Here is a 26,073-nt window from a genome sequence, read left to right as displayed (position 1 = left end):
TCCTCTGAGTGAACATTTTGTGACTGTTTGTGACACAGAATGGTATTATTTGGTAATTTGTCAAGGGTTTTGGAAAATGGCAGAAAACACAGAATACGATCCATCCGCATGTTACAAATGAATCTTCTGTGGGTTAAGGCAGGAGGCTGTGTTGTATCTGTGGTGGCTTCTGATACCATGGCAACAATCCTTTGACTTTATGTGTTGTTATGGGAACTATTTTAGAGGACCTGTCAATTCATCATGAGTGCTCACAGTGTATTAGGCAAGGGTGTAGGTAAAGTTTGGGGAAATAGTTCACATCTTAAAAAAGGTCCCTGGCCCTGAGGAGAACCCAAATTACTTTTTTTTCCCACTTCCTGTTTCCTTTAATAGATTCAGAGCTGCTGAGTCTGCAGGACGCAGGTTTGTAGATTGTTTAAAGATGACGTCTTTCATTCTCTCTGTCAATAGTGGGGCATTTTCTGAGAGGACGAGGCTGATTTCAGTGCAACATACCACATTGCAGAGCAAGCAGCTAGCTAGCACAACAATATAGCTACCACCGACGTTTGCAATAGAACTACCATGAAGGTACATTAGATTATACGAGCACGAGATGTGTTACAATCCTACTTAATATACTCAGCACCGCCTTGCATCTCTAAGCACATCACTCACTGATAATCACCACAACAAATACAGAAATCCATCACTTCAGTATTACAGTGACTTCTCTTCTCCAATGCTCAGTAACACACAGACACAAGTTGTGACATACTGAGATGATTACCTGCTGTGGTGTGAGGCCATATTTCAGAGCTTCAGTCATCCTCTGAGAGAACTATTATTGAGACTTTCAAGCCCAAAGTGACTCATTTGCGTTGGTGCAAATGGGTGGAAGTCCCTAAATCTTTAACATGGCTCCAGAAATGAAATAATTTTGGAATTGGTTCAGTTTCTCTTCTTCAAAGTCTTCCAAGATCATAAGAGAGAGCGAACACTCTTCGGGTAAGAATTAAGTCTCTGCGGAAAACCACTGCCACATCAAGTGCCACCTCTGCAGGGAGGCTGTGACAGCGACTATGAAGTGAAAGAGACCTTTCAAGTAAAGCAGTACCTGCTTTGGAAAAGGTCATTCAAGAGAACCAACCAACAATACATGTATGGAAATCCTAAATGAATGTACCAGAGTTCATATCCCTGAACATAGACATTTCTTTCCCTGACTCTGGGATTCTGCTGTTCCTAGGGAGTCCGTCTGTCCGTCTGTCCCCTTACGTGCTCCGGTAGGTCTTGATAATGTCTTTGATCTGCCTTCTGCAGATGGGGCAGCAGGCGTTGGACATCTTCTTGAGTTTGATGCCGCAGGTGTAGCACAGACACATGTGTCCACAGGCGTAGATGACCGTGTCCACCATATTCTCATAACAGATAGAGCACTCATCGGACCAAGTCCCACGGCCCGCTGGGAACGTAGGTGATTTGGGGAGGCTGACCGGTGAATTTGGGTTTGTTTCTGTGGTGAAATTGAAATAAAATGTTAAATAAGGAAAGATGGGAAAAGTAGTCAAATAAATTTAGACTTGGTATCATACATACTTTTACCTTTAGTTTTTAAACAGCTAGATGGAAATGTAATTAAGTAGTGGTGATAAAAAGTGTTGCTACTGTTAGAGTATGTTTGTCTGTTGGGCCGAGAGAGAAAACAACAATTCCAAATAGGTCTTATGTTGTTGTTGATGGCTATAGAAATAACAGCGGATAACTCCTACCTCAGTTAACATAACATTTTATAAAACATTTTCATGATGGTATTTTAAAGTATATAAGTGTAGTATACACCTACACTTTCACTAGCGTTAGCTTGGAGACCTACTACACCTGTTGGGCCACAGACTTTAGAAAATTTGACTTTACCCTAAACTAGCAGTAGCAGTTAGCCCGACCGGCAGTGAGAAGTTGCTGGTGGGTATATTTGGTTTATCAAAGATGCTAGCAAAGCAACACAGTAGCCTAAATAAAAAAAAGCACATGAGAAATGATTTAACTATATATCTTTAAACGTTATAGTTATGGCTGAAAAAATGCATATCAACCACCAGTTGTCCACCGAAGTGACTGTTGTTGTTAGCGTGATGTCACAGTGATTCAGTCTTTTTTCTCTGATAGTAGAAATCAACCAATCAGAGCTTTGTAGGCTGGAGTAATTATTAGAACAGCATCTTATCCTACTTATCAAGTCATCTGCCTAGCTATATCCATTAACCATCCATTAGCCATTAAAGAAAACAACAGAAAATTTGAATTGAATTGAGTGTGGATGAGATTGACACAGCTGCACAGGTTGTTGCAAATCAACTTACAGAAATAATGACTATTACATCAACATATTGCTATGTCACTTATTACTAGCCTTAACCAGGCAGTAGCCAGTGACAACTCAATCCTGCAAACACTGTGATTCCCAATGCATTTCAGTTCACTTTTAGGACATTTATGCTACAAAATACCTTTGATGGAATGTGACTAAGTACATTTAGTCAAGTACTGTCACTGTAAAATCTGACAAAGTGACTTTACTTAAAAAAAAATTACCAAGTTAAGTAGACTAACAATTTTAAGTTGTTAAAACTTGATGAAGGTCTAAGGTCTAAGTACCGAAACGTTGTTGTCATTAAACTCAATTGCAAGTGAAGTGGACAGTGTGCAGGAGTCTTTTCCTGATCTACAATTGTATTAAAATAACACTGATTCTGATAATTAGAAAAATGCTGAGTTGTTGATAAACGAGCAGGTTGATAATTGGGTTACTTTCACTTACTGTACTTTTGATACTGAAGTACATTTAATGTCAGATACTTTAAGATCTTTACTCAGCTACTGTTTATATGGGTAACTTTCACTTTTATCAAAGTAAAACACGATATCTTTACTTTTACACAGTTATGACTATTGGGTGCTTTTTAAATTTGCAAACATGAAAACAACATCCAGTTAACTGAATGAAGTGACACACAATGACACACAATGGCATCTCAGCCTGATTATCAGTCTAAAAAACAAAAAACGCATTTAGGAAGTTTTGTATCAGGTTTATGTCTTGAACTATCTCAAAAAAGACATTGCATCAGGCCCGTTTACATAACCCAGCTATGTGACATAATGATACGTGCTCAACACGCTTACACATCCAGCTGCAGCTGCAGCAGCGGTGGGACCATGAAGCGCTGGCCATTGTTTCCAACTATCGCAGGATGACATCTGCTCACTATCCCTTAATGGCTTCCACTCAGTCCCCTGTGAGGTGATAGATTATCTGCTTCTATACTAGTAGCTCTCTGTCTGGGTGTACCTACCTCCTGCTGAGCTGCAATACGCTGCAGAGCACAGGCCTCCGTTCAGCACTGGATCAGAACTGCCACTGCCCAGGGTGCTGGGGGTGTGTGGAGAGGAGGAGGGCGAGCTGGGGTTCGACGTGGTCCGTGGATCCCCGACATGAGTGGAACCTAGTTGGAGCAGATTAAGGCAGGAGGTTAGATGTTTATGTTTAATCAGAACTAGAATTATTGCAGCAACCAATAAATGTAGTTTCATTTGTCTCTGTAACACATGCTGAAAGGGTGCATAGGTACAGACAATGAACTAAAGCAGGACTCACTTTTCCCCACTATCTAGGTGTTACATTTATAGTCATGAGAGTGCAGAGAGCACTCCAATCTGTAAGAGCAGTCATTTTAGAAGTGAGCACATATTCATCACTAAAGACAAGAGCTCTTGCCTTTCTTTTTTGGGAAAGTGTATTTCAAAACAGAGTTGGCGTCCTTCATTCTTTCCATATCCTATATTTACATGATGGTCGGAAAACAAATGGGAATTCCAAGTACAGGTTTGGGGAACACATGTTTCCAATGATGCCTAGAAAGACAAAGTCATTAACAAAGCACAAGTTGAACGTGTGAGTATTCATTACCAATGGGTCAAATGACTACGTCTAATGTCAAAGGTGTCGCTCGTCATGATGGATCAACAGATACATTTTATTTGACCTGATTTCTATGACCTTTTATCTTATTTTAGCTCAATGTTTTAACTGTAAACAAGCTCTTGTCAGTTTTGTGTCCAGATGCAGACACTTGTTTTCAGTGAAAAAGCTCTGACGGTCCCAGTGGACACACGGTTACTAGCACCAAACAGCTGCATACTTAGAGGCTAGCCACTGAAGAGGAGTGGAACATTTAGCACCTAAACAGCCAGATATTTCTCTTAGCAGTAGATGAAGACCAAAACAGAGCTAAAAGAAGAGTCAATGTTGGACTTAAAGGGTAATTCCACCAATTTTACACATTAAAATGTGTTTACAGGTTTTGAGGACTACTAGTGCATTATGTGAAAAAAGCAGCATTAAGCCTTTTGTGGCTCTACAAGAAGCTGCATGTAATCTGTTAAACTGCCTCCAGTGAAGCTAAGTTGCTTTCTGGGTAATGTAGGCATCAGGTCATATCTTTGGTTCTGCTGTATCGATTTTGATCATTTCTTTATTATCTGTCCAAGTATTTCCCACAGTCAATGTCTAATGATTTAAAATAGCTTCAATAGTTTACCATTACAGGTAGTGCAGACACACCAAAATACACAACAAATTAATATGCAAATTAGTTGTCTTGCAGAGCAAGCATGTAATCAACAACAAAGAATTCCTATCCAATGCTTTACTGCTTCTCAGTGTAAGTGCTGATTACTTTAATTACCTGCCCTGCAGCTCGCTGTCAAAAAATAGCAGACTAAAAACTGCATCAGAAATCAGCTCCTGTGTGCACAGCAGGTATTTATGCATACTATTTCAGGACCTGCTCGTCTTTTCAAAGAGCATCACTCCACAGTGGTGAATGTTACTGAGGAACATTTCATGGTGTGTCTGTGAAACCAGAGTCATCTGGTGTGGCAGAGTCACTGTCAACACTGACCAGTAACATCATGACAGCCCCACACTAACGAATGCCCCAGCAGTCTGCCAGGCTGCATGCCATCTGCACCAGCAGTCTAATCAATCCAACTGATGCCCAGGGCCAGCAGACACAGGCCCGCTTCACTTTAGGGCCATGCCAATAATGGGTCATTGGAATTTAGAGAAACTGTCCCATAATAACTGCCAGCTCATAAACAGCAGCAGTGTTTCTGTTACAGTTGGTGAGTCGTCATGTCACGGCATAATTCTATATCAGGAGCTGTTTCATGTGGCATTTCAGGGGTGGGGGGGGTCAAGAATCTCTTTTGTTTGCATACCAGGGGTTGCCCTGGTGCTTCTGAGCCCCCTCAGCTATGCGTGTATATGATTTGTACTGTATGTACAGTGTGTAACATTATATAACAGGTCACCTAGAGCACCGTAAGTAAATGCATTTTTAGCCAAGCAGAACACATGAGATGCTCTGCCCATTGTCTATGTTTAGATACAAGACAGACCACAAGTATAAGAATACACTGATCAGCACTGACAGGTTGGTATTCCATCACAAGCAAACTCCCAATTTATTCTCTCTTCTGTAACCTGCTTGGCATTCAAAACTATCCCTGCTACCTGACTACAGATGTCAAATTGTCACAATTAATTTTATTTTCTATGGTAAACTGAACTGGGTCTAGAAAGCCCTGAGTTGAAATTGAACCTTATGGCGGGCCAAAGTTGGCCCCCACTTTGGGCAGCCCTGTAATAAAGTTATACTGAGATCTTGGAAAGTCAAACATCGCTAAATAATAGGTTAAACTGGGCAACAGGTACATGTGGTCAAACGATCATACAGGTTGAAGAAAAGCTGCTAGTTGAAGACAGTTATAGAGGGTTGTAATAAAACATTGCACGTTTTAAATACAGTAGCTTCAAATGTTAGCATCTTCCTGGAAATGCTTAAAAAAGGCCAATCATCTTTTTGAAAACCTAAAACTAATTATCTCGAAGACCCTGATTAGAAACACTAGCATCAAATACATCACATATAGTTTTAGATACGATAAGAGAAGATAAGAGAAATGTATTTCAGGTCATATGGTACGCTAATATGCTATGTCTATCTGTGCTTTGTTTTTAAAGGTTTAGAAAATGCCTCTGAAATAATAATAATGATAAAATAAATAATTAGGAGCAACCCATTTTTCATTCTGAATTCCATTCATGGATTTTATCCTGTGCTCAGCTTAGAAAATGCCACCCCCTCACAAACCACTGCACCAACAAAAAGCAAAGTAATATATCATTATCAATATTCAACCACTGAGCTGTGACGGATGGACTGTCTCTTTTAAAAGCCATGCTGCTATTTTCCAGCAGTGCAAAATAATTGAAATCTCTCTCCTGATTATCACTGTTTTTTCAACTGTTTTACACACTATTATATATGTTTTAATTTTCTAACTTAAATGTCAACATTTTGCCACGTCTTCTCTTTGTGCATATGGACCTAGGAAAACTAGCAACTGCATGGTATAAACAGTAAAAAATAAAGGCTTCAGTATGCTTGAAACAAGGGTTGTGTTATCCAAGAACATCCAAACGTCTTATAGGTATTCCAAATGACCACCCTCAAATGTGGGGCACAAAAACGTGCCATCATAGAAAAGGGTGATAAACAATTAATCATTCAAATGAGGTGGAGGCACAGACTTTTTTTTTCCAGCAACCCCTTGAAGGCATTCATTGTGTTGCAGTCCTCACAGAAGATGACAAAGTGACAAGAGCTTGAGAACGAACTTCAAACCCAGTCTACTTTCACATCTACAGTATGCAATTGAAAGTTGCAATGATTGTTGGATTGTTTGGGAAAATGTCTTCCACAGATTGATATGGGCTATCAGACACTGTTAAACGATCCAACAAGCACTTGGTTTTAAGCATACAGAGGCCTTAAATGGGCACTGAAAAACCCAGTTATGTGAAGTATTTTTGCGTTAAAAGCTCAGAATCACACTATCATGCTGAGTGTTGATCAGTAAATCACCGTGCCGCCCCTGCAAGGTGCTACCGGACTTGTCATGTTTCACCTTTTATCGGATTACTCCAGCCTGATCACCCTTCAGCCCTGCAGCATGAGTGCTTCCCCTGTGGAACTGAATCCTCTTTCTCTCTGTCCATCTCTCCCTGTTAATCCCTTTGGCAGGCCGGCACCACCCATTCAGGGCAGCTGAGGCATGAGCTGTGGTGCCCAGCCCTGATCCCGCCTGCTCACCACTAGATTAAAGCGACCTGTGTGAACAGCTGTGACAGGCAGGCTTCTGCTCTGTGGCAACATCTACTTCATCTATCCATCTAATCACCCATCCATCCATCTTTAGTGTATACGAGTACATCTATGGAGAGAGTGTCGTCCTTTAAAGCATGGGAGGTATGCAGAGTATGTGATCAGGGAGGTGGGTGGGGCCAGGGGCGTTTTTTTCATATGGGCAATATGGGCAGCCGCCCAGGGCGTCATGAGCACCCGAAAAAATACCGAGCGGACAGTCGCCCACAGTAACCAGCCATGTAGCAGCCACCTCTGGGCTTATCTCATCTCGGCGGATCGCCCCCGGTGCAACCCCGTACCGGCATCCTTAAATTTGTTTGCATTCATTTCCTCCGGTTTTTGTATTGCTCATTTACACGTCAAATCAATTCTGTCACGTTGCCATGTGAGGAGTGGGCGGCTGGGCGCCCTCTGTTTTGTAAAGGTGCGTCTGCTGCTGCTGAGAAAGTCTCACATACAGAGGGGGGGCCTTATTGTAGACTGAAAAAGCAACAGAAAGAAAGAAAGAAAGAAAGAAAGAAAGAAAGAAAGAAAGAAAGAAAGTAAGAAAGAACGAAAGAACGAAAGAACGAAAGAAAGAAAGAACGAAAGAAAGAAAGGAGAGGGAAAATAACCTTTCGAATAGTTTACATTAACATTTCCTTGGTGAAACACGATCCTCAAACACAAATGGGTGGCTGTTAATTTAATTGCCGACAATGTCTTTTTTCTGAGGCACTCCTGGGACAAATGTGCACTTAGGCTCAGTTTGTTTTGTGTGTTTAGATCAGATGAGAAGAAAGCAGCAGACGGCAGTTGTTTAAGGTCATGGTTTACCCTGCTGTGTAAAATGGTAGTAGTCTTTTTTGTCTGGGGTGGAGATATTATCTTAAGAGACAAAAGAGCTGTTCTGAAGGGAGGACACATCACATCACACATCAATGAGTTGTTTGTCCCTTTATCAGGTCGTGTATGTGTGCTTCCATACATATGTATAAACTACAGCTGCAACAGTGTGAGACTTTCACAGTATCTCAGGAAATGTTTGTACGGTATTATAATATTACATTATTATTATTACTATTATTATTATTATTGTTGTTATTATTATTTACTGATAACTGATTATTTATCAGTTACAATGACCCTTAAATGAATGAAAACAGAAGGTTTTTTTTGTTGAACAAGTGCTTTTATATTATAACACTAATGTGGTAGAATTCAATACCACAGATAAGCAAATGTACGTCACTATAAATGTCAATTTTTACACCACAGTATAACTTGATATATATCGCTGCAACCCTTTATGAACACATGTATTTATGTAGAAAGATAGAGGGTTGAAAAAAAAGGACCTGTTTGTGAAAACTTAAAAAAAATATATAAAAAAAATCATCAGGATTAACTTCTTTTTCATTCTGATTTATCCTTTGCTTTCAGCACCAGGAAATGCCAAGCCCTCACAAACCACTGTGCCAACAAATAATTAAGCAACATCAGTAAAAAATTCAACAACTGAGGTGTGAAAGATGTGCTGTCTCTTCTATAAGGCGTGCTGCCATTTTCCAGCAGTGCAAAATAAATGAGATCTCAGCACAAACTCACTGAGCAAATATGCAACAAAATAATCAGAGCTCATCATTCAATCATTACAGCTCACAGGGGAAGAAGACTATATGAAAATTAATTTCTTACCCTGGTACCAAGGGCATAATTTCCATCGGGAACGGGCTGGACATGCCCCCTAAATTATAGTTTCATTTTGATAAAGCCACTTAAAAAACTCTCTACACAGAATCTTCATACAGTCCAGCTGCAGAAATCCAGAGCAGAGAAAATAGGAGTATTACAATGCGTTCAGTTATTATGCTCTACTCAGAACAGTGAGGGATGTGCTCACTTTTTTTTGCCCAGGCTATTTCCTTTACCTCTCAGGCTACTGCTCTCCTCTCTCATTGGCATACTGTACTTGCCAACACTCCTGATTTCCTGAGGAGACACCAGTTTTTCATTGCTTTCTTTTGCTCTCACAACTCTCCTGATTTTCACACAGTTTCCCCTTTTGGGAACAGTTCCTGCCACTGTGCAGCGTGCATTTACTGTTCTGTAAGTAAGAAAAACTAAAAAAAATCCAAATGTCCTGGACACAATTTCTGTTTCTTTCAGAAAGTCTGAAAGGACATTTTACAGGAAATTGGCATGAATTTGCCTGACAATGTTACTTTTGATCACAGATTGCACTGACGTCAATCATAACCTGTACAGACTTTCGAAAGGGCAGGGGCAAAAAGATGGATGAATATATAACAATTGATGAATATAAGTTATTACCACACCAGTGGGTTGAATTATTCTGCATTCATTCTTGAGAATTAATAGTGAAATTACATAAAAATACTGTTGCAGTGTACTTGTTATTTTAATTCTTTAAAAGCCACCAGAATGCAGGAAACATAGTCTCTGAAACTCAATTTTTTCTGACCCCCACTTTGGTTTGTAAAACTCCCTTATTTCTGAGGTCTCAACGTTGGCAAGTATGTTTATTGGTGACCTGGAGATATTATGAAGGGCTGTTAAAATACTTCAAACTCCTTTGAACATTTTTCTGGTAAAAAAAAAAGTAAATGTCAGTTAGTATATAATGTCAGTCTCTATTTTCAGACACTATTGCGCATCAGTCCAAGATGAATTAGTAAAGTAGCAGACATAATATTTATCTCTCTCTCAATATCCAGTGAGTAATAAATAGCCCCCGGCAATAATTTGGTACACAAACGGTTAACAGATCTTGTTCTCCACTAGTCCCGCCTCCCTATACCAATATCGCTAATACGATTGGCTTTGTGTTTTCTTGCTATGTGTGATAGGCTGGCTCATGAATGTGGGCTGGTCCTGGTTGAATTTATTTGCACCAAAGCTGTTCTGAGCACCCGGGGATAAATAACATGAGAAGAACGTCTCATATTGATTCAGTCAGTCACAGTAGCCTACATTTGTGATGGGCTCTACCAAAATCAGTCAGATGTCGCAACGGCACATTTTTAGATAAACGTGGATGTATGTCAACATCTTGAATTTTAGTCATTTTAGACTTGGCTTTCAGAATATCAAACTCTTCTCACCAGATTCAGACGACAAAAACATTTCTGAAGCTGGTAAAGGCATGATGACAAAAGCTAGCAGGGAACGATTATCAACTGCACTCTGGTCCTACTCAGAACTCTGTCTCCCTAGCGCTCTGTCTCCCTGAGATTATGAATGAAAGGCTTAGCCTTATACACTGCCTGGCCGGAAAAAAAAGGCACCCCCTGGATTTAACTAAGCAAATAGGTAAGAGCCTTCCATTGGATAATTACTGCAGTGATTAATATGTTTCAGCTGGCAACAAGTTATTTAACTCTAACTGATGCAGGGAGTAGCTTCTCATTTCTTAAACAACCACAAACAACAAACAATGTCAGAAGACAAATCCTGTGGTCGTGGAAAAAGATGTTAGGGTAGTGGTGAACCATCATCTTCCAGAAAGAAATGTGGTCGGAAAAAAATCTCACTTAATCACTTAATCACTTAATAATCACTCGTAATAAATTAACAGTAGAACTCACGGCTGTGTTTAATAGTGAAAGTAAGAGCATTTTCACACGCACAATGTGAAGAGAACTGAAGGGATTGGGACTAAACAGCTGTGTAACATTATGAAAACCACTTATCAGTGAGGCTAATTGGAAAAAAAGGCTTCAATTTGCTAGGGAGCATAAAGACTGGACTCATGTGGATGGAAAAAGGTCATGTGGTCTGATGAGTCCAGATTTACCCTGTTCCAGAGTGATGGGCCCATCAGGGTAAGAAAAGAGGTGGATGAAGTGATGCACCCATCATGCCTATTGCCTCCTGTACAAGCCTGTGGGGGCAGTGTTATGATCTGGGGTTGATTCAGTTGGTCAGGTCTAGGTTCAGCAAGGTTATGTGCGTAAGACATGAGGTCAGCTGACTATCTGAATATACTGAATGACCAGGTTTTTCCATCAATGGATTTTTCCTTCCCTGATGGCATGGGCATATTCCAAGATGACGATGCCACAATTCATCAGGCTCAAACTGTCAAAGAGTGGTTCAGGGAGCATGAGACATCATTTTCACACATGGATCGGCCACCACAGAGTCCAGACCTGAACCCCACTGAGAATCTTTGGGATGTGCTGGAGAAGCAGGCATCTAGAAACCTCCCGACAGGGCGCGCTTTGCAAACGCTTCACATTTCAATATCTGTGATGTCCTCTGTCCCTACCAATATCAAAACCAAACCTATGTCCTCGTTTGAGTGCATAGTAATACTGTAATTTACATGCATTTTGTTTTTATATTATATATTAATATATATATATATATATAACCAAAGCAACACTCTTGTCTGGTACATACTGTTCATGGACCGACTTGGAGAAAGCTAAGCAGACATGAGCACATGAGAAGAAACAGCAATTATTGTAATAGCACAGAGTGCTAGATGATCACGTCAGAGTGCGCTACCCATTATACTTAATTATAGATGACCAATGAGCCTGTCCGTGTGTATATGAGCTTTTGTGAATGTCAGTATGTGTGTTTGTGGATTAGACACTGCTGCAGCGGTACAAGTGTGATAATTGGGGGCATAGAAACAAAGAGGTGGGAGCCCAAAAATGATGAGGAAAACAAAAACGAAGAAGAGCAGAGAAGACAAGACACCAGCTAAAATGACAGAAGTTTCGAAGAGGAGGAGAGAAGAGCGTGGCAGCTGCAGTGTGCGAGGACGTGGGTGGTGAGACATTTCACTTGAGCATGAGTGCGCTGACATTTTAATGGAATCTATAATACATGCGAAGTGGGTCACTGGATGGGTGTCCTATTTCCACACCACAAGGCACAAGGTCCCCTCACTGTCTCTCCCCCTGTCAGCTGCTCTGCTTTCAACTTGTTTTTGTGAATAATTGCACTAATAAGAGATATGTGGACAACAGAGAAAAATAACCCAGTCATCAAAATAAAATGTCGCAATCTGCAAACAACAGATACATTCACATTTTCTACATACCATATGTATCATACAACATGGACGGTGGTGGCAGAGTGAGACTGTTGACAAGTCAGAGACCACAGTTTGTGGCGACGTTTCAACATGTCTAAGTGTGAAACCAATGGATCCTTTCGGCAAGATGTTCAGATATTTTGTTTGTGGCAATAAAACCAGGATTTTTAAGGTGACGTCAAGACATCATTCTTACAATTGTTTCCCCATCCAGATAGTCAAAATCAGTTCATGTTCCGCCAAGACTTCTAAACTAGATTCCAATACATTTAATATCAATCATTCATACACCAAAACATGTATATATAGGACCCATGTTTAAAAATACCTGAATTCCCCTTTAATGTCTAATATACTGATTTATTTAGTTTTGGTTACATCTAAATTGAAGGTACCCTGTAGAGATTTTGACCACTACCCCTGCTATGGACCAGTGTTCACGTGAACACACATGCACACACTCTATTCTGCTGGTCGACAGAGAAATATGCACAAAGAAGAAAAGCAATGCTCCAACAAAGACAGTGAAGTAGAAGACTACAAGCTGGTGAACATGATTGTAAACAATTCAAGATTAAAAATGTTCAAAATTCAAGTCCACAGAATGGTTTCCAGAGAAAGGTAATACATTTAACACGTTTTTCAAGCCGCAAGGATACAATCATTGTAGACACAAATAGATTTAATACAGAAAGACAGACGTTTTAATTCCAAATGATAAAATAAGCATTACTTTCACGGCCATTACTACTAATAGAACTAATGCAGTATCGATTGCGACCACCATCATTACCCTGTCTGAGCACTCTTGGTCGACCTCAGCTACCCTGATGTATCCCTGAGTGTGCCTGTTCCTATTAGGATGGTCCACTACTTCATGCTTTGTTTGAAGTGAGAGGCCTCTGTGATGACTGCTTTATCTTGCCATCCTGAGGAGCAGGAGTCCACTGGGACTGCCGGGCTTTCAAGTTTAACATCCCTCACTCCAAGTAGAAGACATGGCTCGAGTTCAGCCTGACTGAAAGCTAAATTGCCCTCCAGTCAACACAAAGCAATAGATCAAGAGTTGCAGGAGAGAGATAAGAGATGCTTCCTAACTCGAAGCAGCTGGAATGTAAAGATGATTCACACCTCAGTGGGAATTCCAAGATCTGCTCGGATAAGGAGATGTGCCTCGGACTGCTCTCATTGTTCTGTTATTCCTGCTTTGTTCTGCTGCCAAGACACTCTGGTTCCACTAAATGATTGCTAGAGCTGCACATAGAAAAACCAGGAGGTCTGTTATGCACATTTGCTAAGCCAAAATGTAATTTAACAGTAGAGTCGGTGATCGTTCTGTGTGATAACACAGGAAACATAGAAAAAAGATCTCGCTGTAGCATCAAGACATTTTCCTTTTCACTGTTTGTTTTGTTGAAGTTGAAGAGGACACTGAAACACATAAAATCAATGAAAACTGAATTCCTGTTATTTTGACACTTGCTGATCACTGATATTCTCTCTCTACACATCCAAGCTACTGTATTCTGAAGCTCACTGTGATTTGTATTGACGTGGCTGTCATGGTTACTTTCCTGTCAGTTGATGTTAAGTGGGTCAAGCTAACAGGACGACAGAAGTGCATAGAGAACACAGTGATTCTCCCTATGAGGTTTCAAATCCTTTATATTTTATTATCAGGGTTGTGTCAAGTTACATTCAAATCAGTTACTGAATGCAAATTACATGGTCGTTTTTTGTAATTAGTAACATAATCCATTGGATTACAAAACGTAATCTATTCTGAATACTTTTAGATTACTTCAAAAATCAAGCATTGAAAATACCACATATTATATTAAATGAATGGACACAGCCCCAAATATTTGAGCTATTCTTTTTTTCTTTTAACATCTCAAAACATATTTATTGCAAAAAACAGATTAGATATATTCAGCACAGTCAAATGAAATGAGCCTGACAAAAACATTACTGGCACAAACTGAGTGAACTGTGTATATTCTGCAACAGTGTCTTCTGTTTTTGTTCCTGCGGTCTTTTCTTGTTTCTTTAATCACATGGAGGCCACATGGAGGACTTTGCACTTGTAACACAAGAGAAGCAAACATGTTTCCTTTTTTAATTTTCATTGGAAATAGAAAGTCTGTTTACTCTGCTCTGTTCTGTACACGTGACATCTATTGCATGTCTGTCCACCCTTGGAGAGGGGTCCCTCCTCTGTGGCTCTTCCTTATGCTGATTTTCAAGCTTGTATCTTGTCATGTTAGGTGTAAATATTTATATGCTTTTTTCAAAATATCCATTGCTACAGTACCTTGTTTCACCCTCTGTCTGAATGCTTAGTGTCAGTGCCTGTCTCTTTAATGCCCCCCTCCCGAACAGCCCAGTTTGCTCTAATTGGTCACCTCTCACAGGCCTGAGCAGGCACCCCCAACTGTGTTTCCAGTTCAGCTCTGCCAGTGGTTTTACAACCACGGCCATGCTGGGGGCATTGCTGATAAGGGCGACCATATAGTCATGACAACACAACCTTCCACAGTTCCCGACGGCTCGTTTAAAGACAGATATTGTGAAGTTGTGCATTGGTCCGTGGATTGAGCGTTTTCTTACTGTCGTTGTTTTTATACAGGCCTGACACCTGCCGTATGATCACAAAAGGCATGGAAATCTCACTTTGGGACCTCTGATGGGTCACTGATTATCACGATTAAAGATTTTAAAGATGTAATCAAAAATGTAATTAATTAATCCTTGACAATGTAAGTATATTCTAAACACAAATTTTACAAATGTAATCTATAGTCAAATGTAATCTATACTTACTTATTGTTTGTAATCAGATTACATAATGCTAATTACATGTAATCAGTTAGCACCCAACCCTGTTTATTATTTTTAAAGAGTTTTGACAAGAGAAAGGTTTAAGCCTGATCTTCAGCCTGTCTCTCTTGCATGTCTAATGTTCTTTGTTTCCCTCCAACATCTTTTAACCTCTGCTTCCTTTTCCGCTCCCATCCCTGAAGAAAAGCAGGATGTATTTATAGATGCTTTTTCCTCCACAGACAAACACTTAGGACACTTAAAAAAGGCTGCGGCTGTTTTGTTATGCCTCTTAAGAGTGGCTGTAATAGAAGACAGCATCCACTGCTGCATGTGCCATTTTGCCTCACACAGCTGACAAAGATGCAGCCGTTTTACTGTCAGCCCTTTGCTATCTCTGGGTGAATATATACAATAATAGCATGTTGTTAAAAATGATGATTTTAATAACGTGTTACTGTGTGTCATGCTGTTGTTTAAATGGGATTTCGCTGAATTTCTTTAGCAGATGTGGGAACAAATGGCATTAAGAGTGACATTCATAAAGATAGCCTGTTGCCGAGCTGTCTTTCACTTTTCATATTCTGGAGAGCAGCCCCCCCCCCCCCTGACAGCTGCCTACACCTCCTGGGAGGGCAATATGCTTGGCAGGGCGAAATGAAGTGCCGGGGCCAGAACTGCCACACACCTTTCGCGCTCCCCCTGTCATTATCAGCATTTAGAAAGGGTAAACAAACCTCAGGTGTCCCGGTACACCACTGGCAGGCAAAGTGTCCACCCTGCAGAGACATCTTGTTGTCCCTGCTGTGTGCAGGTCACAGCCCTCCCTCCTGCAGCTTCTCTCCACCTCTGTTCGCTTGCTTCCTGTTTTTCATTTTACCGGGTCGTGACAGAGCATCTACTTTTCTTGCTTATCCTATGAATGTGTACAGATGTTTCCTGTCTCAAGACATCTGCTGATGTGGTTTACCTCCATTGGCATACTGTCAGAGTAATCAACACTTTGCACAAATAGATTTCAACCCGAGGGAGTAAATAAATTAAGCAAGGATCTCAGAGGTGTCAGCAGTGGTGTGCCCAGCCAAATGAAGATCAATATGCTGATCTGTAAGTTCTTGACCCGAGACTCATCACTGGACTAAAAAAGATAGTTATTTCCAGCATAAATGACTCTTTCAAGTGGGATATTTACAAAGATAAAGCATGCTGTAGGAGAACAAAGGGTGCACATTAGCTAAAACATGAATTCAACTCCTAATGAAGTGTAACAGAATTTCAAAATAAGATTGAGATTGTTATGTCTTTCATATCCTTGTGGATTACTGTAAACACCATATTTTCCAGTGTGCTTTATCTGTGTCAGACATTTGCCATCATGATTTTTAAAAATGAGCGCATAATAAAAAATGTAAAGTCTTGATAGGGATCCCTTAGATCTGTTTTATTTATTGGGATAATATACATACTGAATGGAATATTCTACAAAGTAAAAATAAACTTAGTGATCTTTGATGGGCAAACTATGTAATGGTGACAATGTTTCTGAGCCCCAAAACCCATCCGAGGATTTTCTAGGCATGTTTTCTTAAAAACGATTACCAACATTACTAATTAATAATTTTTCATAGCCAGAAACTGTGAAAACAGAAATCAACGTTTAGTTTTCACAGTTCCAACAGTCCTTGAACAAATCATGTGTGAGAAATGCTCCGTCAGGAAAAACAACTGAAACTGTGATATTTCTCATCAAATGTCTCATTTAAAATTTCCTCAAAAATAAACTGTTTGCACCAACAAAAACACATTCTGCACTCCTTTACTCTGAAAAAGATAACATTTGGTCCTCGTCTAAATAGAGTAAAATGTACTCTTACTGCAGAGTTACTTTGACTCTTTTCAGTATACCCTACATGATGATAATTTATTCTATCTAGGAAAAATGAAAACAACTCTACTTCCATTTCACTCAATATAGAGATGTATTTTATTCAATATAGAGAGGTACTTCACTCAATATAGAATTGAATTATGATCTGTGAAGAGTGGCATTTGTACAGCACAAAGTCTGTGAGCACAAGAACAATAATCACAAATTAGTATTTAACACAGCACACTTTATTCTTAACATATTTTTAAAAAGTGCAAAACATCAAAATACTGATTTTTATATATTTACCAGATCCTGATTATATGAGGTACCAAAGACAAAATGGGCTTTTAAGCTCATCAAAACAGGCAAGAGGGTCCAGTGAATTACAAGGTATTGCAAGTGTGTCAATCACAATGAAGTACTTGTGAATCACAGTCCTCTGGGTCCCCACAGCAAGCAGATAGGGTTGACGGCTTTTCAGTGATGCTGTCCAGATGCCCCTGGAAGCTGGTTGCAGTCTGTGACACAAGAACTTCATTAGTCTGCTATCACAATGACAGTTTCCAAAAATGTTTTTAACATACAGATAAACATGATCATACCATGATTTGACCATAATCTTAAAAAAGGGTTAACAGAATCAGGAATGGGATCAGAACAGTGATCTTTAACTGTAACCTTACCATGATGAATTTCACAAGATGGTCACTGGCTTGTCTGGCTGAGAGCTTTCCTGATCTCTTGAGGACATGAGGTGACCGGGGCAGAAGGTGGACAAAATGGATGACATGTCACTGTCCCATCCTGAAAAGTCATTCCATTTGCTTTCAAAAACAAATTTCCTTTCCATGCAGCATTTTGAAACAGGTCTTGAAGCTCGTTGGTCTGTGTAAGGCCACGGCTTTGTTTGAGGACGTTTTTCTTGTAGGCATTAGGACACTTCTCCAGGAACTTTTGCAGAGGCTGCATCACCAAACATCAGGCTAAGATCCTGCTCAATCTACAGACAAGAAGTCAATGCAGAACAGTAAACATCAAGGTGTGGCACAATAGTCATGAAAGATATAAAAAGCAGTTGTGCAAAGCATAAACAACATCCCAAGTACGTTGTTCTATAGGTTATTGTGTGAAAGTAGTGACATTTTTCACTCACCAAAGTCCAAAAAGGATCAGAAGGTCAGTGGCCCTTCGTAACAAATATACTTCTGATGATCTCAGTACTTCACTCGCACTCTTGCATCCATGATGACAAGAAAAAGTTCATTTCAATGTAACAGCCAACATTAATAATAGCATAGTATGATAACAAACAGATATGATGCAATCTAATGCACATTAGCATGTTTGGTTTGTTTCTGCACTAAATGGTGGAGCAGGCTGACACACCATCCTCATCTTAAAAAGCTGGCACAGTTCTTTCTCTGATGTTGTGGCTGACTGGGAATCTACAGTCGGTCTTCTATCTCCACCATTTCATTTGAGCTTGCCACAGTGGGACTGATAGTGTGGCTGGAAGTCTAAATGGTGCTAACTTTGTACTCTGGCACCTACCAAACTGCAGCTAACAACTGTTCGCCTACAGAGCTCCGTTCAGATTAAAACACACATGTTCACCGACCAAACTACAGGCAACAACCGCCCCCCTACACACGTGTTGCACCTGCCATCAGGCTACAGATAAAAGCTTATACTGCTCTGCTGAGAATTTAATACAGATGCTGCACCGATCCACTTGATACTGTCCATAAACTACAAATACAAGTGGTGTTACAATGTTAATTAGCTTGAAGCTAAAGTTAGCATATGCGCCACTGTGAAGGCAGTGGGTTGAGTCTACACAATAATGCTAGCTAGCTGTAATGTTGCTCCACAGCTTTACCTTACATGCATTAAGCAAAGCAGTAATAATACACTTACCTGGCATTTGATCCCAAATGAAGATGAGAAAAAGTCTTCTCAGAATCACTTTTGTCATTCTTCTCTGACCACTCTTCCACTAAATGCGAGACTTGTAATGGCGGCAGAACAAGAACTTTAGAAACATTAGTGATGTGGTTATGCTGTATTACTCCAATAGGTTTCCATCTGTATCTTTAGTTATCTCTTGTGGTAATAATTACAATCCAAAATGATTGAAAATTAAGTGTTTTAGAGGAAAATAACATTGACTCTGGAAAAACAGTCCTGTGCAGGAGGAGAGGACAAGAGAGGTTTTAAGAAGAGGATTGTAAAAATGTAAAAAAAAAAAAGAAAGCTCAATATGTATAGCATGTGGCCCCTCCGTTTTCTTTTATACTTTTATACAGTGCTGACAGCACTTGCTGGTACTTGGAAAAATGTTGAATTTAGAGATCTAATTTCCCAAGATTTATGTAAAGTAATTATTGAAGAAATTCAATGAAATTCAACTTCAACTTCAACTTCAACGTTCTCACTACTTGTAGCCATAATTGTACTGTTTTCGTAAAGGTGCAAGACTTAAATATCTCAGTGAAAAAAGCCCGACTGCATGGTGTTCAGAGGGTTAGGTGTCATGATTGGACTTTGTGGTGGCCTGTTTTTGTGGTTTTGTTTTGTACTGTGTTTTTCAGAGGTGGTCCACACACCTGCAGCGCATTGGATTAATCAGGACCTGCTCTTCTACCCTGGTCTTCCCTCTGCATGCTGCCAGATTATTGTCGCCAGCTCCAGTGGTACTTGGTTTCTCTCAGAGTTTCTCTCAGTGACTCTAGAGTTTGTATGTTTGAAGTTTTCTTAGTTTCACTCGGCAGCGATCTAATCCAGCTTCTCTCCCATTCCAGTGTGATCAGACCATTTCTGCGGACCGGCTCCTCGACCACTCGCCACCCAGCCTCCCACACCTCTGCCACCCTGCACAACCCTGACTGCCTGAGCCCTTCACCTTTGAACCTGCTCCCTGTTTTGGCATCAACTTTGGGTCCACCTTAAGCCTAGCTTTGCATTTCTGTACTGTAATTTATTGTTACATATCAGCTGACATATATGCAGATACTGATATATCTGCAGTAATATTGGGCAATATTTCAGCCTGGTTGATGTATCTGTCTAACTCTAACAGAAAACCTGACAGACTGCTGGCATGGAGTTTGTAAGATGCCTGTGTTTAGAGGGTATCTCAAGCTGAAGCTATTGGTTGCATTATGGCAATTGTAGGGTCTGGTGATTTTGGATGTACAGTATATGAGAGACTAAAAGTCAGTATACTGTATCTCAGCCTGTATTGATTTTGACCATTCCTTTTCCTCTCACAAGTCCCTAACTGTATTTTAGTACAAAGGGTTAGCGTTAGGTGGTACTAATGTTACTAAAAGCCTTTTGAGGCTCCAGAGGAAGCTGCATGTAATCTGATAAAATGCCTCCTGTGATGTCTCTCAGTGGCTAAGTTGAATTGTGGGTAATGTAGGCGCCACATTTTAAAAAGGAAGAAGAATGTGTGGAATAAAAAAAAGTGTTATCTCTGGTTCTGCTGTATCGATTTCGATCATTTGTTTTTAAACATAAATAAGGAGTACAAAGCTAGACCAGTGGACTGTCACTGAGTGACATCACTGGAGAACATTTATCAGATTACATGAAGCTTCCTCTGGAGCCACAAAATAATTTACTAGATACTAGATTTTTCACATAAAAGTAGTACTCCCTTAAATCAGTAAGCACATGTTAATGTGTACAATTCTTGGAGTTAACCTTTAAGTCTTCTTTCAAATGCTTTTCATTTTATTTTGTCTAACTCTGAGTATCTTATGTGACTTCATGCAGTGCTTACTTACCCAGAATCCTCAGCTGAGTCACAGCCCCATGCAGACCAAAGAACATCCAGAGTGGTCGGGAGTTGTCCACACACACCTGCATGCCAACATTGGTGCCGTTGTGGCTGAGGATGACCTCCCCTTCCTGGTTGACTAAGAAGCCCAGGATGTCGCTGCTTTGGAGAGGCGTTGGCACTCGACACACCGCCCAGAACTCTTTCCTGTCAACCAGAGCCTCCGGATTGTAGGGCAAGTCGCTGGGGCGCAGCACCGCGGGGTCACAGGACGTCACCCCATAGGACAATGAGCCCGAGCGTGCCGGGCTAGACTTGGTAACTTTGATGAAGACAGTCTCTCCCGTGCGCAGGGGCCGGTTAGTGAACACTAGAGTGCGTTCCTCTCGTGCGTGTTCAGATCGCGCCACCGTCTGCTCGTCCAGCGTCTTAATGTGGGCGCCCCGCAGCTGGTGGAAGTGGAGGTCGCTCTCCAGGGCAGATGGCAGCAGAGAGGACTGCTGGGAGTTGAGGGAGTTCTGTGGTATAGGGCAGGTGGAGGAGGAGGAGGCAGAGGCCAGGTGGAGTGTGTGGCGGTGGGAGTGAGTGTGGGTGGAGCGTCCATCCTCCTGCTGCAGGTTGAGGTCACACAGGCTGACAGACAGGCGGGAGTCGTCAGCTTCCCGCCGCAGAGAGGAGGAGCGCACTGTGGTGAAGGAGCGTGGGCGCAGACAGTCGGGAGGAACAATCTCACTGTCTAGAGAGGGAGGAGAGAGAAGAGGGAGTGGGATGGAGATGGAGAAAGAAAGAACAGCAGTTAATAGTGGCCTTACTGTGTTTTGCTTTGATTAGCAATCTGCTCGAGGCCTGTAGCGATGAAGTTTGTAGTCAGCGGAATCCCAATTGTTAGGAATACAGTTCTGAGAAGGGCTGAATGTGCAGCTACTCTGACAACAAGATAATGATAAAAAAGAGAGAGCAATTTAACCTCAGTTGTACAAGTTGAATGCAACACAGGACTGTTCTAATTATTCAACGCTGTGCCAAAGGAGAATGTCAGGAAGTGTGTTTAAAGATAAAGAAATGAAAGAAGCTAGTCGGTTGCTCCAATATCTGCACAGAGCTGAATCATCAAGTTTTATACAAGAAAACGCTGTATGGTGTCATTTAGCAAAGAACAAAGTACTTTTCTGAAGCAAAACTGAATACTTGTGTGGATGTGTGTTTGTGTGAGTGTATGGGTGTGTACTGGTTGCATTCTTTGCAATCCATAGTACAGTATCACTCCACAGAGAGCCATGAATATCAGCCAATACATGTCTCTTATAGCAGGAATAGTGGTCACATGCACACAAATACACCCGCAAATGACTCCACCTCTGATAAGCTGCCCTCAGGTTGCTCATCCAATGCCTGCTCAAAATAACACCTCTAAATGTGCCTCGTCTCTCTCCCACCTACCCCCTCCTGGTCTGGTGGTAGGGCTTAAATTAGCCTGGCGTCCTGGGAAAGACCCCTGTTACTCTGAGTGGGCTGTCGGGATAGGCTGTCAGGGTACCTGTGTGATGTATGCACATGCGTATTTGTTGGACAGACAGAGGAAACAAGACTGAGAGAAGAAGGAGAAAATAACCTCTTCTCCCCCACAGAGAAGGCTATGAACATAGTGAGTGACCCTTCTCAGGTCAAAGTAAGAGGTGAAGGAGAGCAATTGAAAGAAAAGGAGGGCTGGGGGGAGGATGGAGGATGAAAGACAGCGACCTGCCACTGACTGTCTCTGGAGAGTCTCTCCAGTTCTGGTTAGCTCTGGGCCCCTCTCTGACCAGGACCTGAGAGCCTGACTCCAGATAAACCTCTTAGCCTCAATTAGTAGGGCTGTGGGACAGGCTGCCCACAGCTAACTGTAAACTATAGCAGTGAAAACAGAAGAGCCAAGCCTCTTATGATGCCCTCACACAGCTGAAAGGGACACAAGCCAAAGGAAGATAGATTCATGACAGGCCTAAAGAGAGCAGAAGTCATACTGGCTGAGACAGATATAGCTTGACATTTGTAGTTTGTATCTCCATATAGTTTTAACTCGATTTTCTTGATAATAAATTACTTTAAGTGGTAAATTAAAAATAAAATTGCAGTATTCTACAATCAGATCATCAAGGAAATGATTTATTTCATTTATGCATGAGAATGTCATCAGCAAACATGACTATATGGTCTACTGAACACCGAAACAAGGGGGTGAGTAGATGGACTGAATTTTCATTATAGTGTGAACTGTTCCTTCAATAAAAGAAGCCAAAGTTTAAAATGTTAAATGGTGTCTAAACAAAATCAGCTTGACAAGAACATCTAAAACGTGCATTTAAAATATCAGGAACTATAAATTAAAAAGTCCTATTAATATTCTGCATCGACAATTATAGGTAATTGGCAGTTAGGCCACTTCTTGGATAGACATAAAATTACATCAAAATAGAATAAAAGATTATTACCTGCATCAGAAAATATCTGATTCTTTGGTTAAAAAGTCAAAAGCTTGTGTACATAAAAACACAAGACTAGTCAACTACGACTCAGATGCACAAAAGAACCACACACAATGATCAAGGTCAAAATTCAGTACTAGCAAGACCAAAATAAACAGGTTATATTTTGGAGAATCTGGATAACGCAAACTGCTACTTAAATCACTTCACTCTCCGATTCGGGGTCACATAAATTCATGTGCCAAAAGATACAAGCTTGTGTACATAGAGATGTAAAGAGAGAAGTTAACTATGACTTCTAAGGTGCATTTTATCCAATCAGTGAGCTTAACTCTTACGTCTTACTTAATTCTGCTACATGCACTGCTAATGACACACAGAAGCTAAAGATGGCACTTCGTAGAAACCTGATCTGCAGCCTAAATCAGTTCACATTTGAATTCTTGGTAAATTTGGAAGTATTCAGCAACTGTGACACAGTGTTTTGTTACCAAAGGCAACAACAAATTTTGAATTTGCTCCAGCTCTGATTAATGCCACTGACTGCTGCCTTCTTCATAGCAACAGTGACCAAGGCTCATGGGTATTGTATCATTTAGAGCCACACTGGTAGTCATAACATAATGTGGGAGAATCCTGTGTTTCTATATGAAGAGTGTTGATCCTCCTCAACCTTCAATTTGACAGTTTTCAATACTTACATATTGATCGGCACCAGAAAACTACCAGGAGCCCTAGAAACAGTAATTCCAGGATCCAAGATCCGACTCCACATCTTCACTAAAACCACATCTCTGTGGGCTCTACCTTCATCGTCTACAAAGTCGGTGGCTGACATCACGTACCATGCTGCCAGTGTTCAATTGAACTGAAGATGACAGCAATCTCCTCAGTGTTTGATCACCTTCCAGTGACGAGTCTGATTTTCTACATCATCACTGAAATGCTGTTTGATGAGCTCTTGTACACTGTAAAGCTGAGATGCTATTGCCGCTCCCTCAAAGTCATGTCAGCCTACAATTAATGTTTGCTGCTAACCCTAGGCATGGCGCTCTGTGATTAATGTTTAATGGAACTAAGGCCTTGTAATTGTGCTAATTGATTTTTCAGAGAGGCATAAAATGGAGAGGACAGTGCCTTAGGTGCACAGGGCAGCTCCCAGGGACTGCTAATCAACCATTAAACACCTCTCTGCTCAGAAGTGTGCAGCAGTTAACTGTGAGTCCCCGAGGCTAGCTGAAGATGACTAGCATGCCAGCTCTGATTTCATCTGCTATTTCCTCTGCGATCAATTCCCCCTGATGGACTCTCAGCCTCCATGAAAACCCTCTCCAGGACTTAGAGGACAGGCTGTGGAAATTACCAGAGCCTGTCGATGTATAGCTGTTAAGTTGTAACTGAACAGCTCAATCTGCCATGTAACCCGTTTCTTGATTTGGTGCCATTTCCTCAGACATAGAGTCATTTGCTGAAGGGAGGCCTTTAATGAAGTAGAGAAACCTTGATGTGGCTCGAGCCTCAAATCATGCTCTCTGATGATTAGGGACGGCCTTTGGCCATAGAGAGAGGAGCAAGCATGCTAACTGCTCAACCACAAACAAACTGTGATGCCCAGTCGCCGCGACCCACTCGCTCTGTGTTATTGAGGGATTTTGAACGACATCAACAAAATTGTGTATGTGTTTCTCCCAGAGCTGGCCATTCCTCTGCCGCCCATCACTCCATCCTAAATTGGATTACGATAGGATAGACTGCTGCAGACCTCAGGGACATACAGGAGGACTGGAGCTGCAGAGAGGATGATGACATGTCTCGGGGGATAACAGCGGATGGGAGCGAGAACTGAGAGGTAAATCCAGGAAGGCAGGGATGGCTGCCTGTGACAATGCTGGATTTATGTTGAAAGGAGTCCGTGCAGGCTTCCAAAGAGCCACAAATCACCTCTTGCTCTCTCTGTGTCACACCGACTCTTAACTCAAACGCACAATGTGTGAACACAAACTCATACACACGGTAAATTGATTCCTCTAAAAAATATGGGCTAGTCTTTTATCAGCTATTTTCAAAAAGCTTCTCTGAGGGTTTATGTTCCTTTTTATACTGTCTCCCTTTTCCCTTTCGTCTCTCACATTTCAAAGAGGAGTCGTTTTAAAACCATACTGGCTTGTGTGCCATGCATTCTTCTTTTTTGCTTCTTTATTCATCAAAGGCTGGTGAGACGTGCTCCTGAAGCTTGTTGTTAGATTGGAGGACAGAAAGAGGACTGAGAGGACTAGAGAATATTTACTGTGCATTTGAAAAAGCTTGTGTGATTCTGTGCACTCAACATGTGTCCGTTTGTGACCTCACCAGCTGCTGCCCGCTAATCATGGTGCACCTGCGTTTTTAACTGATACAATCTCTTTGTCCTATTGGTCCCTTTCAAATCCAACACTCACAGATGCTCTCTCTCATTGGCCAAGGCCAGAATTCTGCTCTTTGAAAGCAGCATTAAACAGTGTGTTTCTGTGTGTGTTTCTTTGTGTGTGTGTTTCTGTGTGTGTGTGTGTGTGTGTTTACTTCTCTCTCATGTAGGAAGACATTGTAATAGGGCCATGGAAGATGCAGCTGCTGACACTGTGAGCCTGGAGGGGTTGGGGAAGGGGGGTCATCACCTGATTCTACACGTTTGATTGAATTTCAAACCAAACGTAGCACCTGTTGGGTTGAGCCAATGCTTCAATCATGCAGGAGGAGCATGACAGTTATGATCAGCTCTTTCATTGGATTGATTGATTCATTGATATACAAAGATCGAAAACCATTTGGCTCAGCCTTTTTTCCCTCCT

The 26,073-nt window shown here is 41.1% G+C and overlaps 1 protein-coding gene across 1 annotated transcript in view; it reads right to left on the bottom strand.

Moving 5' to 3' along the window:
- Nucleotides 1-1,256: 1,256 nt before the first annotated feature.
- neurl1aa (neuralized E3 ubiquitin protein ligase 1Aa) overlaps nt 1,257-26,073 on the bottom strand; it is a 79,772-nt gene continuing 54,955 nt past the window's right edge. Inside the window, exons 4-6 of the mRNA XM_073477687.1 lie at nt 20,788-21,516; nt 3,339-3,488; nt 1,257-1,498 (exon numbers count right to left, since the gene is read on the bottom strand). Of these exons, the coding sequence (XP_073333788.1) occupies nt 1,257-1,498; nt 3,339-3,488; nt 20,788-21,516 (1,121 nt within the window). The remainder of the gene's footprint in view (nt 1,499-3,338; nt 3,489-20,787; nt 21,517-26,073) is intronic.

The sequence above is a fragment of the Pagrus major genome, chromosome 1 (assembly GCF_040436345.1).
Source record: "Pagrus major chromosome 1, Pma_NU_1.0".
Taxonomy (NCBI): domain Eukaryota; kingdom Metazoa; phylum Chordata; class Actinopteri; order Spariformes; family Sparidae; genus Pagrus; species Pagrus major.
The sequence above is the reverse complement of the archived record's forward strand: the minus strand, read 5'-3'. Positions and strand labels throughout refer to the sequence as shown.